Source organism: Dendrobates tinctorius, unplaced genomic scaffold, assembly GCF_039654945.1.
Source record: "Dendrobates tinctorius isolate UK_male_01 unplaced genomic scaffold, ASM3965494v1 ptg000106l, whole genome shotgun sequence".
Lineage (NCBI taxonomy): Eukaryota > Metazoa > Chordata > Amphibia > Anura > Dendrobatidae > Dendrobates > Dendrobates tinctorius.
The window spans coordinates 609,075-628,803 of NW_027361774.1; the positions used below are offsets into that span (position 1 = coordinate 609,075).

At 44.2% G+C, this 19,729-nt stretch overlaps 1 protein-coding gene across 1 annotated transcript in view; it reads right to left on the minus strand.

Annotated features, from left to right (window-relative positions):
• Nucleotides 1-949: 949 nt before the first annotated feature.
• Nucleotides 950-19,729, minus strand: part of LOC141100544 (uncharacterized) — a 30,188-nt gene continuing 11,408 nt past the window's right edge. Inside the window, exons 2-7 of the mRNA XM_073589104.1 lie at nucleotides 11,881-12,027; nucleotides 10,556-10,702; nucleotides 10,351-10,474; nucleotides 10,170-10,267; nucleotides 9,881-9,971; nucleotides 950-2,559 (exon numbers count right to left, since the gene is read on the minus strand). Coding sequence (XP_073445205.1) covers nucleotides 1,199-2,559; nucleotides 9,881-9,971; nucleotides 10,170-10,267; nucleotides 10,351-10,474; nucleotides 10,556-10,702; nucleotides 11,881-11,958 — 1,899 coding nt within the window. The 5' untranslated portion in view covers nucleotides 11,959-12,027 and the 3' untranslated portion in view covers nucleotides 950-1,198. The remainder of the gene's footprint in view (nucleotides 2,560-9,880; nucleotides 9,972-10,169; nucleotides 10,268-10,350; nucleotides 10,475-10,555; nucleotides 10,703-11,880; nucleotides 12,028-19,729) is intronic.

Genomic DNA, 19,729 nt, shown 5'->3' on the forward strand with positions numbered 1-19,729 from the left:
CACAGGCCCCCGGCAGGCCCGTACAGACCACCGACAGCCGGCACAGGCCCCCGGCAGGCCCATACAGACCACCGACAGTCGACACAGGCCACCGCAGTCGGCACAGACAGCGCATCATGATGACATCATTTCAGCAGCCAATCACAGCCACAACAGTGGCTCATAGCATTATGGGAACTTCCGATTCCGATATCCAATACTGAAAAAATATCGGTACTCGGTATCGGAATTCCGATACAGCTAATATCGGCCGATACCCAATATTTGCAGTATCGTAATGCTCAACTCTACCGATCGTAAACACCGGAAATAGACAAAATATGAGAGTGCCAAAATTATGTTTTTATGGTTGGCACAATTCCACAAAAAATTGTTGTAACGAGCAATCACAATTGTACTAATAAAAACGTTATCTCGTCCTGCAAAAAATAATCCATCATACAGCTCCACCGGAGGAAAATAACAATGTTACGGGTCTCGGAAAATGGCGAAACTGCTCCAAAAATGTTTCTTTGCAAACCTCAGATTTTTTTAATCCACTAAAATAATTAAAAAAACTGGACATGTTTGCTTTTTTACAGAGGGAAATGAGATCATTGGGTGTGAAACATAGAGCCACAAGTCACCTGTGTATAGAGCGAGTGTATAGAGCTGTGAGCCTATAGTAACCCACTAATATCTGGATTTATACGTAATGCCACCACTAAATGCTCCATCACCGGTGTGTATAGAAGTGATGAGGGACGCCCTTGTCTCGTCCCATTATTAATAGATGATGTGTCAGATAGGAGGCAGTCTCCCCTAATTATCAGTTTAAGGTCAGTGTGTAAGGAGAGAATGATAGATAACAAGAAAAGGCCCAACCCAATATGTCGTAGTATATCCAAAGAAATGGGCCTACCATTAATGGCACTTCAAAAATACTGATATATCCAATAAGACAGAAGTATGAGCCATAAAATATACAACTTTATTAAAGCACAATGGCCGAACAATAAAGGCACAATAAAAAGGAGATACCTGGCCAATAAACCAAACAAGGTAAGTATGTATGTATAAATCCACTAAGGGATGTACCAATAAAAGATGAAGAAAATCTTATGACTGAATAGCATCCCACACACAAAAAAGGCTTCTCCCCTATGTGTCGTCTATGATGTTTATTAACAGTTGATTTCCAAGTAAAATATTTCCCACATTAAGAAAATGAAAAAGGCTTCTCCCCTGTGTGACTGCTCTGATGTCTAACAAGAAGCGCTTTCTGGTTAAAACATTTCCCACATTCTGAACATGAAAAAGGCTTCTCCCCTATGTGACTGCTCTGATGTCTAACAAGAAGCGCTTTCTGGTTAAAACATTTCCCACATTCTGAACATGAAAAAGGCTTCTCTCCTGTGTGGGTTCTTTTATGACTATCAAGACTTATTTTCCATTTAAAACATTTCCCACATTCTGAACATGAATATGGCTTCTCTGCTGTGTGGATTCTCTGGTGCTTAACACAATTTGATTTATTGTTAAAACATTTACCACATTCTGAACAGGAAAAAGGCTTCTCCCCTGTGTGAGTTCTCTGGTGGGTAACAAAATGTGATATCTGGTTAAAGCATTTCCCACATTCTGAACAGGAAAAAGGCTTCTCTCCTGTGTGAATTCTCTGGTGAGTAACAAAATGTGATTTACGTGCAAAACATTTCCCACATTCTGAACAGGAAAAAGGCTTCTCCCCTGTGCGAGTTCTATGGTGATTAACACAATCTGATTTATTGCTAAAAGATTTCCCACATTCTGAACAGGAAAAAGGCTTCTCCCCTGTGTGAGTTCTCTGGTGATTAACAAAATGTGATTTCTGGTTAAAACATTTCCCACATTCTGAACAAGAAAAAGGCTTCTCCCCTGTGTGAGTTCTCTGGTGAGTAACAAGCTCTGATTTCTGTTTAAAACATTTCCTACATTCTGAACATGAAAAAGGCTTCTCTCCTGTGTGAATTCTCTGGTGAACACCAAGGTCTGATTTCTGATTAAAACATTTCTCACATTCTGAACAGGAAAAAGGCTTCTCCCCTGTGTGAGTTCTCTGGTGAATAACAAAATGTGATTTCTGGTTAAAACATTTCCCACATTCTGAACAAGAAAAAGGCTTCTCCCCTGTGTGAGTTCTCTGGTGAGTAACAAAATGTGATTTACGTGCAAAACATTTCTCACATTTTGAACAGGAAAAAGGCTTCTCCCCTGTGTGAGTTCTTTGGTGCCTAACAAAATGTGATTTCCATGTAAAATATTTCCCACAGTCTGAACATGAAAATGACTTCTTTCCTTTAGGAGCAGTTTGTTTTTTAATGCCTCTTTTGTGACTTTGATTTTCCTTAGTAGTCAGTAATGAATCAGAAGATAGGACCGGTTTCATAGCATCAGATGACAGATCTTTGCTGTGAATGGATGATGGTATATCTTGAGTAACCGCAATCACTTCAGTTGTAACTTGTAGGATCTCAAGATCATCAGATTTAAAAATTGAAGATGTCAGCTGTCCCTCTGATCTCCTGGTACAGCCATCTGCTAAGATAAAAAACAATTATTTTTAATAAGATATCTGAGTTTTATTGTCAGGAACACCGCACTACACTCGCTCACTGAGCCAGTGCGCGTGTCCTGAGTACAGAAACAGTGTTAAAAGATACCTGTGGAGCAGAGTAGCAGAGGTGACCATGCGTGCATCAAACTATCGGTGTCAGGATCCTGTCAGCGCCGGAAAGTAAAGATGCACAGGACCTGAGGACGCTGAAGTTAGCAAGCTGGCACAGGACCTATGGTCATGTGACTGCAAGGGGGCGGGGCTTAGCGTCCTGCTTTCAGAGATGACAGGACACCATACAACAACTCAGAGTCAGGAAAAACGGAGGTCACACACAGTCCGGGCAAACGAGGCACAGGAGGGACAAACTGACGGGTGGTCAGACAAAGCCAAAGGTCATATACAAGACGGCGACGTGGTACCAAGGGGACAAGCAGAGGGAAGTCGGGTCACAAGCAGAGAGTCATACTCGAGAGGTAGCGCAGTACAAGAGGGACAGGCAGAACTCGAAACAGGGACAGAACTGGATCAAAACCAAACAAGCAAGTTATCAGGCACAAGGCACACGTACGCACAAGGTCAACTAACTCAGCCGAGGGCAGGAGTATAACTGACACCGGACCTAGGTCCAGCGAGCATTAAATAGCCGCCCTCTGCCAGAGAGAGGCAGAAACAATTAACCCCCAGTCTGATCAGGATGGGCCAAAGCGAAACCCCGCCCTGGATCATGACATTTATATTTTTGAACATTTCTACTTAAACTGACTATAAAAGTGGCAAGCTATGTAAAAAAAACTTTATTTACCAAGACAAATGACAGTTCACAGTCTAATAGAAAACCTTGTTGGATGAACCAGTAGTGTGCGGTGTCCAACTGTTTGTTCATTCTGCCTCCCAAATATCAAATATAGAGAAACCAATCAATGTTATGTAGGTGAAAATAATACCAATTCTCATCTCACAAAAAACAAGTCCCCACTCAGGTCGTACATCTGTCAATGGAAAAACAGAGGTTCCCACACTATTAGTGGCTCAAAGGCTGTTGAAAAGCAACAAGGTTTCTATAAACCAATCCAGCAAAATCCGCTCTCACTTCGGAGTCTTGCAGTGAGCGCAAACAACATTTAGGATCCCTGTATTTAGCAATATTATAGTGAGAAGAACCCACTTAATTTGTGGTGTGTGTCTCCTGGAGCACAATCTGGGCGCTATGTGCTGGGTAAGAAAATGGCAGATGTGTAATTTTCACTCTCCAACATCCACTGCGTGTTCATTTCCAGAAAGTGGCTGTAGAGTGAAAATATTCACTCCTCCTACACACGTGGCCAAAGTTGTTGGTACCCCTCGTTTGATGACAGAAAATCCCACAATGGTCACAGAAATAACTTGAATCTGACAAAAGTAATAATAAATAAAAAATCTATCAAAATTAACAAATGAAAGTCAGACATTGCTTTTCAGCCATGCTTCCACAGTATTTAAAAAAATAAAACTCATGAAATAGGCCTGGACAGAAATGATGGGACCCTTAACTAAAATATTTTGTTGCACAAGCTTTTGAGGCAATCAAACGATTCCTGTAACTGTCAATGAGACTTCTGCACCTCTCGACAGGTATTTTGGCCCAGTCCTCAAGAGCAACTGCTCCAGTTGTCTTGTGTTTAAAGGTTGCCTTTTCCAGATGGCATGTTTCAGCTCTTTCCAAAGATGTTCAATAGGATTTAGGTCAGAGCTCATAGAAGATCACGTCAGAATAGTCCATTGTTTTCCTCTTAGCCATTCTTGCATGTTTTTAGCTGTCTATTTTGTGTTGCTATCCTGTTGCAAGACTCATGACCTGCGACTGAGACCAAGCTTTCTGACACTGGGCAGCAGATTTCACTCTAGAATCCCTTGAGTCTTGAGATTTCATTGCTCCCTGCACACATTCTAGAAACCCTGTGCCAGATCCAGCAAAGCAGCCACAGAACATAACAGAGCCTCCTCCATGTTTCACAGAAGGGACAGTGTTCTTTTCGTGATATGCTTCATTTTTCTGTCTGAGAACATAGAGCTGATGTGCTTTGCCAAAAGTTCCATTTTTGTCTCATTTGTCCATAGGACATTCTCCCAGAAGCTTTGTGGCTTGTCAACATTTAGTTTGGCAAATTCCAGTCTGGCTTTTTTATGATTATTTTCAACAATGGTGTCCTCCTTGGTCGTCTCCCATGAAGTCCACTTTGGCTCATACAACGACAGATGGTGCAATTTGAAATTGTTGTTCCTTGAGCTTGAAGTTCACCTTTAATCTGTTTAGAAGTTTTTCTGGGCTCTTTTGTTACCATTCATATTATCCGTCTCTTTGATTTTTCATCAATTTTCCTCCTGCGGCCACGTCCAGGTAGGTTGGCTACAGTCCCATGGATATTAAATTTCTGAATAATATGTGCAACTGTGGTCACAGGAACATGAAGCTGCTTGGAGATGGTCTTAGAACTTTTACCTGTAACATGTTTGTCTATAATTTTCTTTCTAATCTCCTGGGACAACTCTTTCCTTCGCTTCCTCTGGTCCATGTTCAGTGTACACACCATGTCACCAAACAGCACAGTGAGTATCTGTAGCCTCTATACAGGCCACTCACTGATTCCAAGATTGTAGACACCTGTGATGCCAATTAGTGGACACACTGCGATTTACCATGTCCCTTCTGTCACATTATTTTCAGGGGTACCATCATTTCTGTCCAGGCCTATTTCATGAGTTTTATTTTTTTTAAAAAATTCTGTGGAAGCATGGCTGAAAAGCAATGTCTGACTTTCATTTGTTCATTTTCATAGATTTTTGATTTATTATTACTTTTGTCAGATTCAAGTCATTTCTGTGACCATTGTGGGTTTTTCTGTCATTAAACGAGGGGTACCAACAATTTTGACCCCGTGTGTATAGATTATAACCCTCAGTGAATTAATTTATAAAATGGAATCACTTTATGGGGATTTCGACTATTCTGGTTTTCTGTCATTTAGTTACATTAGGGCTTCTGCATATGGTGTGTCCAATCTCATCTGGGATCTGTTCCTGCTGTCCAGCTGGAGTAATCTGCTCCCTACTTCAGCCAATTGGAAAGCACCACACCCTACTAAAGCGCAAAGCACATGGCCGGAATCTGCCAGATACAGCGCTGTTCTCCTCTGGTTCAGTCCTCTGTGCTCAGCTTGCGGCTTGTGTATTTGTTTCCTGCTGTGACTGTGGCCTGTTTACTGACTACTCTTGTGTCTTCTGATTCTGTCCTTCTGGTTCTGACCCAGCTACCTGACTATTCTTCTTGCCATCTAACACCACAGAATAGCAGGTAACACCATGGCCCAAACCTAGGGGTCCCAGTGTTAGTCTAGGGCCATGTATTGGTGTTAAAGGGCGATGAGCAAGGCAATCCTTGGGATATGGAAAGCAGAGAAGATAGAGCCAAGCATGTTCATGGTGGATATCTTTTGATGAGCGAGAATACTCATTGCTCGGGTTTTCCCGAGCATGCTCGGGTGTCCTCCGAGTATTTTGGCAAGCTCGGAGATTTAGTTTTTGTCGTCTCAGCTGCATGATTTGCGACTGCTAGACAGCTTGAATACATGTGTGGAATGCCTGTTAGGGAATACCCCCATGTATTCGTCCTGGCTACAAGTTGCAAATCATGCAGCCGAGATGATGAAAACTAAATCTCCGAGCATGCCAAAATACTTGGAGGACACCCGAGCATACTCGGAAAAACCCGAGCAACGAGCATACTCACTCATCACTAATTGTGTCTGCAAACTATTCCAGCTAGATCTGCATTCAAATAGCTAAATGGCGCTCCTTCCCTTCTGAACACTGCCATGTGCCCAGACAGTAGTGTACAACCATATATAGGGTATAGTGCGAAGCTGGAAAATAATTTGTAAGATCCATTTGTTTTCTATTATCCTTTGTGAATAATTTATCACCACATAAAGTGACACACGTCAGATATTAATAATGGGGCCTGATTAAGAACACAAATCTGGCTGCAGGAAGAGGTTAAATCAGAGGATTTTGGACACTACTGTAATCAAACACTGTGACTATAGACAATAACATCTACTGAAATGATCAAACTCCACAGTCTCCATCAGTAATAAATGAGCAGCTAGTGGTGAAACCTCTCTGGGGTAATTAGAGTATGGGGCTCGGTGACGTCACAATCTAAACTATCGTAAGCTCCAATATTTTCTGTCAGATGAGTTTCAAGAAGAAATATTACACATTTATAGAGAACTGTGTATAATAGTGCAGAGCGGAGATGTCTTAAAGGGAACCTGTCAGCCGGATTGTGCTCAGTAACCTACAGACACTGTCAGGTCAGCACCGTTATACTGATTACAATGATACCTGATGATGAAATCCGTCTTGTGGTTGTTGTTTAATCTGTATTTGTAGTTTTCAGTTAATGAGATTCTCGTGCTCTGGGGCGGGGCTGTGGGTGGGGCTGTGGGCGGGGCTTTATGTGGTGCTCTGATTACATATTCATCTGTATTGGCTTATGACAGGTTGCTGACCCCTCACTGACCTGCCCCCATTATTACATAATGCATATAATAGCATTGATATTATTGGTGATAATGCCTATAATATTGTGGCTATTGTGAGGCTTAGAAAAAAAATTACATCCAGCAAAATGTCACCAGCGGCCCCTGTCCAGTAGCCTCTATCTCTTACTTATAGAGGCTACTGTGCAGGCGCCGCCATCTCCGGTGACATTTTGCTGGATGTAATTTTTTTCTAAGCCTCACAATAGCCACAATATTATAGGCATTATCACCGGTAATATCAATGCTATTATATGCATTATGTAATAATGGGGGCAGGTCAGTGAGGGATCAGCGACCTGTCATAAGCCAATACAGATGAATATGTAATCAGAGCACCACATAAAGCTCCGCCCACAGCCCCACCCACAGCCCCGCCCCAGAGCACGAGAATCTCATGTCAGTACATTCTACGTACGCTGTCATTTGGCTTGATATTTTACAGAACTGGGCAGGTAACGGTCAACATCTCCTAATCCCAGGAGGTAGGTGGAACCTCCAGGTTGTAAGTTCTGTAGAAAAGGGCTTTCAAAGCCAAAAGTCATTTGCACAGTTTTGGGTGGAGGAGAATGTTGTGGTCTAGAGGCAAAATGGTGACCATGGTAATACGGCCGGACTACACCACCGATAAAGCAGCCACAGCCGGTGACTGAGAGGAATCTGTGACTTCTCTGCATTCATAGTAGCATAGTTTTGAAGGCTGAAGGAAGACCTTATGTCCATCTAGTTCAGCCTATTTTTAGTGCAGCTGTTCTGCATTCAGAATTCACACATAAGAAGAGCATTCTGCCCAATATGAATAAACATCAGAAAGGGTTAGATTAAAACAATAATCCTTTTATTAATCATCACATAAAACCACAATAACATAGTAATAGTAGATGAAGTAGTCGGTGTTTGGGAAACAAAAATAGATTCCCCGGAACTGATTCAGAGCCTAGGCATAATAAAGTGCACCATGAGAGAAATCCCCCCAAAAAAGCAGTAAGGTACCCGTATCAAGTCATCACCCTGTACATACAATCTCAAATCACTATGGATCCCATAAAGAGCAAAGTATCCTAATGCAGGATAGAGAGACTGCTAATAAAAGAGCACTGTGGCTAGTATGCAGGGAATCGCCCACCATAGAGGCTATACCTTCTTTGCTATACTTGTACATATATATTAGGTCTCCCCTAAGTCTTCTCTTTTCTAGAGTAAATAGACCTAATTTTGATAACCTTTCTGGGTATTGTAGTAAACCAACTCCATTTATCATTTTAGTAGCCCGCCTTTGAACCCTTTCAAGTTCAGTAATGTCTTTCTTGAGCACCGGCGTCCAAAATTGCACACAATACTCCAAGTGTGGTCTGACGAGTGATTTGTACAGAGGGAGAATTATGTTTTCATCTTGTGTCCCCAGACCTCTTCTAATGCATCCCATGACCCTATTTGCTTTGGTGGCAGCTGCCTGACACTGGGCACTCCAATTTAGCTTCTTATTGACTAAGATGCCTAAGTCTTTTTCCATGTCTGATTTCCCCAGCAGTTTCCCATTTAGTAAGTAATTGTAGCGTCTGTTTCTCCTTCCCATGTGCATAACCTTACACCTTACACTAGTGTAATGACAAAAAAATTTTTTTGATGAAACCATGTGCAATGGAGGAACTTTTATGGGTTATTTAAGAATAAGTATTGCTTTTTTTGTTTTTTAAAAAAAGTTCCCCCTTTCATTCAAATGAACTAAGGCAAAAATGGTATTTTTCCGCCAAGAAAGGACATGCAATTTTGCATTATTATCTTTTATGTTGACAATAGGAGGGCAGATTCCTCGTCCAGATAGACCTGTTTGCTTTTACACTGTTGCTGGAATTTCTAGAAGACATTTTCTGAATGTACTTCTTGATCATAAAACTTGAAGCTTTGCACTGAAAATGAAAAGATAATACTAAGTTCCAAAATATTTTAAAATATTCCAGAATGTTCTAGATGTGAATAAAATACCACTTTTTGTTACAACTTAGAAAGATATTTTCTTTAAAGATTAAAATTAAAAGATGAAAAATCTTTTGAAAAAGAGGGGGAACTTTTTTGAATATTTTACAAATTTGATGATACTAATGTCATTTGAATGCAATTGTTCCTCCAATGTAAGGGGTTTCATTTTCGTTTTGCAAAATTTTTAAAATTGTCATCACCCTACTTACACTTATCTGTGTTAAACCTCATTTGCCATTTTTCAGTCCAATTCTCCAATTTACTCAAATCTGTCTGTAGTTGCAAACTGTCCTCCTTTGTGTTAACTACCTTACATAGTTTTGTATCATCTGCAAATACTGATATTTTACTGTGTAAGCCATCCACTAGATCATTAATAAATATATTAAATAGTAGGGGGCCCAATACAGAACCCTGTGGTCCCCCACTAGTAACCCTGGCCCAATCTGAGTGTGCCCCATTAATAACCACTCTTTGTTTTCACTAAGCCAGCTACCTACCCATCTACACACATTTTCCCCTAGCCCAAGCTTTCTCATCTTACTTACCAATCTTTTATGTGGGACAGTGTCAAATGCTTTAGAGAAGTCGAGATAAATGACATCCAATGATTCTCCTTGGTCCATTTGAGAGCTTACATCCTCATAGAAGCTGATCAGGTTAGTTTCACAGGAGCGATCCTTCATAAATCCATATTGATATGGAGTTAAACATTTATTAACATTCAGTGGTTACTACTCACCTGGGTAGTCATATGTGGGAATCTCCTCTTTACACCGCTCATCACCCCTCACATATGTCTCTGTAGTGTTAATATGGGTCAGATCTTCACCCTGAAACAAATATTGTAACAGTCACAGACAGATGGAGAAGTCCCATCTATGATCAGCTCTAATCCTGCCATCTCCACCGTTCTCATTACACAAGTATAAAACATATAATACTGGTGGATAAAACAAGACTGAGCACAAGACCTTCACAGCCGTCTACACATCATAGGGGAGATCTCCTGACACCTTCTCTCCATCTACCTGATGATCCTGAGGAGCACTGGGATCTTCTTGGTTACAGTCCTGTGGAAGAAGAGGACAGGGACATCTCTCTGGTGTTGTCCTCTTACTGGATAGATCTGGAGGAAACACATACAGGGACTGAATTCATTCTCTACATACAGATAATTATAGGCCGTGTGTATTTAGTCCTGTCTATTACCTGGTGATGTGAGGGGCTGGGGAACCTCCATTATGACGTTCTTGTACAGATCTCTGTGTCCTTCTAAATACTCCCACTCCTCCATGGAGAAATAGACAGCAACATCCTGACACCTTATGGGAACCTGACACATACAATGATACCGTCATCCCCCCAATCCCTTCATAGTTACTGTATAATGTCCCAGCATTCCCAGCAGTGTCACCTCTCCAGTCAGCAGCTCAATCATCTTGTACGTGAGTTCTAGGATCATCTGGTCATTGATGTCCTCATGGATCAGGGGTCTTCCCCATCCCTCAGACACTGGGTGCTGACAGCGATCACTAGAGGTCTTCTTCACCACTGTGTAATCCTGGTTATGGAGAGACACATTAATAAATCTCACTACAGACATTTCCAGAGTCCTCACCTCTCCAGTTCTGTCCATCTGTGTTAAGGGCTGGCGGAATGCACCAAATAATAAAGGTGGTATGAGGTGCGTTCGCAGCCTGGGGTCCACCATGCAGAGATGGAAACCTGCTGCTCAGTAATGGTGGTGACTATATGGCAAATAATAAAGAGACACACGTGGGTTAGCTTCACCTGGTGTGTACGGGAGCGAGTTCTGTTGATTCACAGAACCGAGGTGCCGCACAATGTAGGTGCCGAAGCCTGTTAAACTCACAGGGCTTGGCCGGATGAGCGCTAGTATACAGACACAGGACTCCGCCCCAAGGATACGGGGTTAGAGTCCCTCTAGTCCACTAGCGCTCAGTGCACAGTAGCGGAGCCAGCAAGAGGCCAAATGAGAGATAACGCACCAGTGTGCACTGCACCAGTCTGGCGGATGCCACTAACCACCCAGAGTGGGGAGGAAAGCGATAGATTTGCGCACGGTGCCGCATTGGCAGTTACTGCTACCTGACGCGGTAGGACAGTGCCTTAAGCAGAGCGGCAGTCAGAAACTAGCAAGTGCAGAGGACTGTGGCATATAGCCTAGCCACTGACAGGTGCTGACTCTAACAACATACACAACCAAGGGTAGGGATTTCATAATGAGTCATTCGAAGTAACAAGCATCCGTCATCATACACACCATAAGCCACAAGAGTCTATACTAGCGCATGGCCGAGCGGCCATGCGACTCTTTTATAGCAGTGTCCTTTCGGGACCTTTACAGTAGTGGACTAATCCGAGCAGGAACGGGACCTGCGCATGTGACCTCCTACCTCCAATGAGAGGTCATCCCACAGGCATGCTCAGTACCCAAAAGACAGGACTTAGTCCCAGAAGTGTCTACTTTTGCTGCTGACTCAAGCATGGAGTTATAGCAGAGCCAGAATGAGCAACCAGACGCCTAGCATCAGCCTGGGCAAGACGCCTGGACCGACGCCTCTGCTCAGCAGGAATCTCTGCGGCTGCAGAGGAATGGGAGACCGCAGAGGACATGGCTTGAGATTCCCCCTGTGCAGTGGGGGAAGCTCGGCACCTAACAATCTGTTATTCCCATAGATAAGAATGAGGTAATGTGACGTCATCAGAATCTCTCACCTCTCCAGTAAGCCAGAAGAGGATCTCTAGGGTGAAGTGTAATATCATCTCTGCCATCTTGTCTCTGTCCATATCCATCCTTGATGGGGAAATCAGGAAAATTCTCTTCTATAGATCTTCACTGAGAGGATCCAATATTGTAGAGACCTGAATGAGAAGATGATCAGATGTAACATAAGGATCCACTTGCTGATGTGAAAAGCAAACATGGCATCTAAGAAGGTGTGACAGTTTGGCTTCAAGTACTCGATAGTATGGGTCGGCCTAGTTACTACGATACTTACATGCCTAATAATGGTGTCTGGGCTGCAATGTATGAAGGTCTATTAGGCAGAGGCAGAGTCCAATAAGTTACCTTATAACGCCCCCATACACATTAGACTAATGTTACATGAAAGCACTTATTTCGGGGGGTTTGGCCGACCATATAATGTTTTGGGGGCCTCCCGACAGATGATGTCAGGGCAGAGAAGGATCCGGCATCCTGAATTTCAGAGGACAATCCGTTTGTTCTTCCTGTAGATAATCCTCCTCTAGAGGAGTCTGGAGGCGACTCTCTCATACAGACCACAGGAAAGCTGGAATATTTGTGTGTATGGGGGAGTCGGGAGAGATCGCCGTCTGCCAAATGACCATTCAGCCAACTCTGATCTCATGTGTATGGGGCCGTTAGTATTACACTGACCGGCAGTGATGATACACGGGAGTACAGGGCATCATGGAGCCATCAGAGGCTTGTATGTTGTGTGATCACACTGATCAGAGGGGTTAAAGTGGAAAAAAAAATAGAATTAGACTTACCGGTAATTCGATTTCTTGAAACCTTCCACGATAACATAGGAGGTCGTCTCCACACCCTAATGGGGGACAGGAAGCACGAGAGGTTAAAATGTCCTTCCCTCCTCCCTTTCACCAGTGACTTACAACTGATTACCATAGCACCGGTTACCTTTAAGATTCTCAGAATTTGTCCAAGAATACAGGGAGGGAAATAGTGGTGTCGTGGAAGGTTTCTAGAAACCGAATTACTGGTAAGTCTAATTCTATTTTCTCTAGCAACCTTCCACGACAGCATAGGAGGCATAACAACCTATACTGCACTGGGGGGGGAGACAACGGCCTGAAGAACTTTTCGGCCAAAGACTAGATCCCTGATGGATACGAGGTCTAATCTATAATGTCTAGTAAAGGTAAAGGTTGCTGCCCTACAAATCTGCTCTGAAGATGCGCCTGCCCTCTCAGCCCATGACTTAGAGGTAGACCGTGTTGAATGCGCTTTGATTCCAGCAGGGGGAGTGATGTTTTGTGTCAGGTAAGCTTCAGAGATAGCCCTTCTAATCCAATTAGCAATGGTGTTCTTTGCCACCTTCTTCCCTCTGTTTGGGCCAGAGGTATGAATAAATAGGTTGTGGTCGACTCTATAGGGTTTGGTAAACTCCAGGTAGTGGAGAACTATACGTCTTACATCCAGCGTATGGAACACATCTTCCTTGGGGTTTGCTGGGTTCTGACAGAATGACGGAAGGATTATATTCTGTGACCTATGGAAGTTGGACACTACCTTCGGCAGAAAAGATGGGTCAAGAGAGAGAACTATGGAATCATCTCTAATAGTTAGGTAGGGTTCTCTAACTGAGAGCACCTGGAGCTCTCCTACTCATCTTGCTGAAGTTATTGCTACAAGGAAGGCGACTTTACAGGTGAGAAGCTGGGAAGTGCTGGATGACAAGGGCTCAAAGGGAGATTGAGTGAGTCCCGTAAGCACCACATTCAAGTCCCATGTTGGGACCGCTATTAACTTCTTTGGATGAAGTCTAGTGGCCGATGTCATGAATCTTCTTATCCACCTGTGGTTGGCCAAGTCACAATCGAACATAGCACTTAATGCTGACACTTGAACTTTCAAAGTGGTAGGTTTTAGATCTAGTTCTAGCCCCCTCTGCAAGAAATCCAGGATACGAGAAATGTTAGGTTTCTCTGGATCAGGCAGGTCTGGTAGACACCATGAGGAGAATCTCTTCCATATCTTATAATATATGGCGATAGTGACCGGTTTTCGGGATTTCTGTAGGGTCTTTATTACCGCCACTGATAAGCCCCTAGCCCTCAGGATCTGGGCTTCAGTAGCCAGGCCGCCAACCTCATTCCTCGTAGGTTTGGGTGATGTAGGGGGCCCTGCGAGAGAAGGCAGTCTTCCATGGGTAGGATGAATGGTCCATCTACCACCAGTTCCGTGATCAGAGAGTACCAGCTCCTCTTTGGCCATAATGGAGCTACTAGGATGGTTGGGGTATGATTGTCCCGAATCTTCTTCAGGGTTGCGGCAAGGATTGGGACTGGCGGAAAGGCGTAAGCTAGATGGAACCTCCACCTGTGGGCGAAGGTATCCACTCCCAGGGACCTGTCTCTGGGGTTCAGTGAAAAGTATTTCTCCACTTGAGCATTTTCTCCTGAGGCTAATAGGTCCACTTCCGGTAGGACCCACCTGTCGACCAGTTTCTGGAAGATTATTTTGCTTAGGGTCCATTCGGCCGGCTGGATGCTTTTCCTGCTTAGGAAATCTGCCTGAAGATTGGCCGTACCCTTCAGGTGAATTGCCATCAAAGAGCGGAGGTGCTTTTCGGCCCAGGAAAATATTCGGTTTGAGAGGCCATCCAGGCTGCTGGATCTCGTACCCCCCCTGGTGCCTGAGATGGGCCACCGTTGTTATATTGTCTGAGTAGACTCTGATGTGCTGGCCCCGGACCAGGTGTCTGCCAGTAGAGCTTCTTCCACTGCCTTCAACTCTCTGAAGTTTGAGGATTTTGCGCTCACTTTCTGGCTCCATAACCCCTGGAATGGGTGACGAGACACTACCGCTCCCCAGCCTTTTTTGCTGGCGTCTGTTGTTACCGTGACTAAAGGGGTCTGAGACCAGTTGATTCCCCTGCACAGGTTCTTGTGGTCCATCCACCATGCCAGCAAGGCTCTCACTACCCCTGGGGTCTGGACCTTTTTGTTCAGACAGGTGTGATCCCGATTCCAGTTTCTTAGGATATGGGACTGGAGCGTTCTGAAGTGGGCCTGTGCCCAAGGTACTGATTGGATACAGGAGGTCATAGACCCTAGTATGGACATAGCTGACCTGAGGGTCGGGGGATCTCTGGTCCCTGAACTCTGAGATCCTTGATATTATGGATCTCTGGTGCTCCTCCGGGAGGAAGGAGGTCTGAACCTGACGGGTGACCAAGCTGCGGATCTCGTCAATTAGTGACGGGTGCTCGGCCCTGACCACTTTATCTGTGCATGCCTGACATAACTTTTTCTCCCAATAAGAGGGAAGTTTCGTGCTGCATATGACACATTTGGCCGTTTTGCTGGATGTATTGGTGCTTTTATGGGCAGACTTTTCTCCCTATAAAAAAGAGGGGGAGAAGTATTTTAAGGACCTCTATCCCGGATCGCACCACTAGGACCCACCCCAGGTAACACTCACTGTGGCTGGGGCAGCGCTGGGCTCTGCAGATGCAGGGCAGGAAGAACTGTCCATGACAGCAGGGGATGTCTTACCTGTCGGTGTCTTCCGGCGGGTTAATGAAGGGTTAACTCCGCCCTCAGCGCATTAGCTTGTTTCCCCCTCCTCCTCCCTGGGTCCTGGAGCAGGCACAGCAGATGCTGGCGAGCTCCGCGCGCTGGCAGCAGCATGGGTGCCGCCATGACAGCGTGCCCTCCACATACCCCAAAAGTGACCCGCGTGTACAGCACGCAGGGGAGGAGGAGACGCCGGAGAGCACTGGCCCGCTTTACTCCCCAAAGGGGAGAACGGGAGGGCCAGGAACGGTCCCGAATGCAGGTGCAGAACGGAGGAGGGGAGGCTGCGCCACCGACCACCACTGCCCGGCTCTTTCACACAGCACACCAGACCTCTCCATGCCCCATGGGGGACAGGAAAGACACTGGTGAGAGGGAGGAGGGAGGTACCTTTTAACCTCTCGTGCTTCCTGTCCCCCATTAGGGCGTGGAGACGACCTCCTATGCTGTCGTGGAATGTTGCTAGAGAAAATCACAGTTTTAGTAACAAGAAATATCTGTCACTATATGGAAATCAGAGTCACTGCACAATGTTAGTTACGTCACGTCCATAACTGCTTTATTATACTCTATTATCCTTTATACAGTGGAGTAGATAGAAATCACAGATTCCACAGCAATAGCTGGAATTGGACCCTCCAACATAAAGAAAAAAAAAATCTCCATATCTCTCTCTATAATATATATATATAGCAGAATCATATCTCCTGACTCTGCAGTTAGCCAGTGAGTATATATTGGTGGCGCAGATTTTATTCTTCCCATTGAGCTGGCTCTTCAGGACCTTTGATGGTGTTTGGATGTTGCCGCTTTCCTTGCCTCCTCATCATGGTTACCGTATCCCTGTGGGATGCGTAAGTCTTTGTAGCATGTCTGTACATCTGCTACCTGCCCTGCTGATAATTCCACTCCATCAGTCTTAACTACCTTGCCTCTCTTTATTACCAACTGACCGCACTTATTCAGTCCGAAGGACGCTCCGATGTCCCGATATCTTCACTGTAGATCCTTGTCAGGTGGATAAGTGAATTGTTGTCTTGATCGTTTTTCGCATACAGCTTGAGGTCATCCATGTAGAGGAGGTGGCTGATGGTGCTTCCACTCTTGAACTTGTATCCATAGACAGACTCTGCAATTATCTGACTGAGGGGCTTCAAGCCTATGCAGAACAGCAATGGGGACAGTGCATGACCTTGGTATATGCCGCATTGGATGGTCACTTGTGCTAGTTGTCTTGAGTTGACTTATAATGTTATTCTCCATAGCCTCATTGAGTTTCTGAGGAAGGTTCTTAATTTCTTGTCGACATTGTAGAGAGCCAAGCATTCAGAGATCCATGTGTGTAGAATTGAGTCATAGGCTTTCCTGTAGTCAATCTGTGAAGGGTTAATACTAAAATCAGAGCTGAAGTTTCACTTCTCCATTTTTCCTGAAGGTTTCATTTCTCCATTTTTGTTGCTGTAAGATAAATTTTGTAATTAGGTAAAAGGTCAAACTGTCATGAAACCAGACTGTTCCCATCAGGTGCAAGATTAGGGAGTTGGGGGTGTATTACTCTGAAGAATATGCCATTATATTACTTTCTATGCTATTTGGATACAGACATATATGTAGTTTCCGGTTTTCTGCAATATTATTGGCTTATAAAGTGAAATGATGCTATTGGTACTTGAGAACCTTGCATAATTAAGCAAAAGATTATAAAAGAAGTGACTAAAATAAAGGGGACTAGTGATCTGTCTCGATCCTCCCATACAGAGACCCCCGTCTCCGTGTGGTCATTTGAGTTGCTAGCAACACTCTGTGGATTAATTTGGACATCACTGGCTCAACCGTAAAGGGTTAATTTAGCCCTACCTCGACAGCTGGCGGCCCAACGTGGGGCCCCCGAACAGGGACGCCTCTGCCCATGGAGGACAAGACAAAGGACCCTCGGAGCGGACACAGGTGCTGGAAAATTGGGACTGATCATCCCCCACAACAACCACGGTAATTTGGCAGTTAACTGTTCAGACTGACCGTTGGTGTGGTTTTCCTGTGCTTGTTGCTGCAAAGAGGATCTGAGGTTTGTCTCCGTGGTGGGGTGATTCATGGCTGGAATCATATAGAGGTGCAGTCCTGTTGGGGGCCCAGTGCTCAAACCGTACCTCATAAGGAACGGACACCCCGGATTGACCAGTGATTGTGACTCTCTTTATAGTCAAAATATCCTGAATTCCTGATCATTGTTAGTAATCGGGCGTGGTGACGTGATCGAAGACTGGGTAGGATACATAACTCAGGTATATATAGATAGATATATATATATAACCAGAGGTGTCCGGAGGGATAGTCTGAGACGCCCTCCTCCTTTCACTGAGTACCGCGAATTTTGGGTATCCCAGAGGGTGATTATTGACCCGGTGGAACAGACTGATACGGCCGCTCCAGATCTGTGCACAACTAAGGTAAGGATATTTAGCGCTAAATGAGAGAATCCGTGGAAGGAAAAGAATTTTGTGGCTTGGCACATGAATTGTGTGACGAAGGTGTTAGGAAGAACAGAGGAAGTGAATTCTGATTGTTTCTGTTACTGCTATGTTGAAGAAGGAAAAATTGTCTATTATGGCAAGGACTGGATGTATTGTGGTTCAAGAAAGTGACTGGTGTGAGAAAGTGATTGGTTTAGAAGGAACTGAGATTGATACTAATGTGTAAGGCAGACAAATAGTTAAAAGTGATGATTTGAAAGAAGAGGTCTCCCTGCTAGATAATAATTGTACAAGGAGACCAGGAGACGCTGACGGTACCTACTATCATCCGCCGCTAGCCTCAGTCCCCGCTATGTCTAATATTGCTAGTGGTTATGAGTATACTCCCTTCACCCCATCCCAAATAGACACCCTTTGCAATCAATTACCCAATCCAGAGTCTTCCCCCATGGCTTTCTACAGGCAAATGGCAGCAAATTGAGAGATTTATTCCACTTCCCGAAGAGATCTATTACACATACTTCGAGTAAAAGTTGGGGAGGGGTATTTTCCAATTATTGAGGGTGGCATAATGTATAATGTCAATCTGAATGGGGGAACCTATGAGAGTGGTGTTGATTTCTGCAATGCTTTAAAGGTTTGGGCACAAGATAAATTAGCGGACCAAGCTATCTCTCTCACAGATATCACAAAGGCCGAAGGGGAGACTGCCGAGAAGTTCTATGGGCGTCCTATGGCAGTATTTAGAGATCTGGGATTCTCCCTGTATATTGAAGCCCATACACATCTTTTTGTGGCACTTTGATGTCCGGCCTCAGACCCGAATTGCAAGAGGCAATAATTTCAGTTAGACCTGACGTTGAGAATTCCACTCCGGACAATGTATTGAAAGTAATAAAAAGTTTTCAGAAGACTTTAACCCGCTCTGTTCAGCATAGAGAAAAAGAAAAAGAAAAAAAAACAAAACAAAACTAGCAACCTCCAGCCCCCACTGCAGCTGCGAGCACAAAGTGTGCCCTTCAGCCCACACAGCAAACTCTCGCCCCCCTCAGACTTCAGCTACTGAGAACCTTACTCCTCAGCCCCTCCCTGCTAATTCTCGTCAGCAATTCTGGCGCTGTGCCCGATTCGGACACTTTTATGGAGATTGTCATACAGGCCTCTGTTTTAATCGGAGTAGATGGCAGACCCAATTAATATACTGTAATAAACCCCATAAAACCCTTCCCCGAGGTTACTATTCAGTTTGTAATCTCTCCCACATGTCCAGTAAATTTACTAGGGGCAGATTTATTATCACAGTTCTGCTCCGAAATACAATTCCAAGATGATGGTCAGATGGTTCTTAGGTTATATAATCCCTATGTAGATGAAGACAGTGAGGAAATCTGTATTTTGCATGCCTTTCCCACAGTTATGCCACAAGGGGCCCAAAACAGTCCCAACCAGTATGCAAAAAAAATATGAGCAGGTGTCTTTTGCCATTTCTGGCATTGTTAGCCTCCTTAAGTATCTGGCAGCACTGAACTGTCGGGTTTCGGCCTCGAGACTTCAGTTCTGCCTTGGTCAAGTGATATTCTTGGGTCACTTTCTCCTTCAGGGTGTCTGACACCTCACAGAAGAAAGAAAAATAGCTGTCAGCAACCTTCCTTTCCCAAAAGATGAAGCTGAACTCCAGCGTTTTCTTGGACTATGCACTTATTGTTGTCAGTGGATACCGGATGCATCCCGCATAATGCATCCTCTTTACAATGCCTTGAAAGACGGTATAATGAACTATAAGGAAAGATGGCAGTGATGAGGATTAC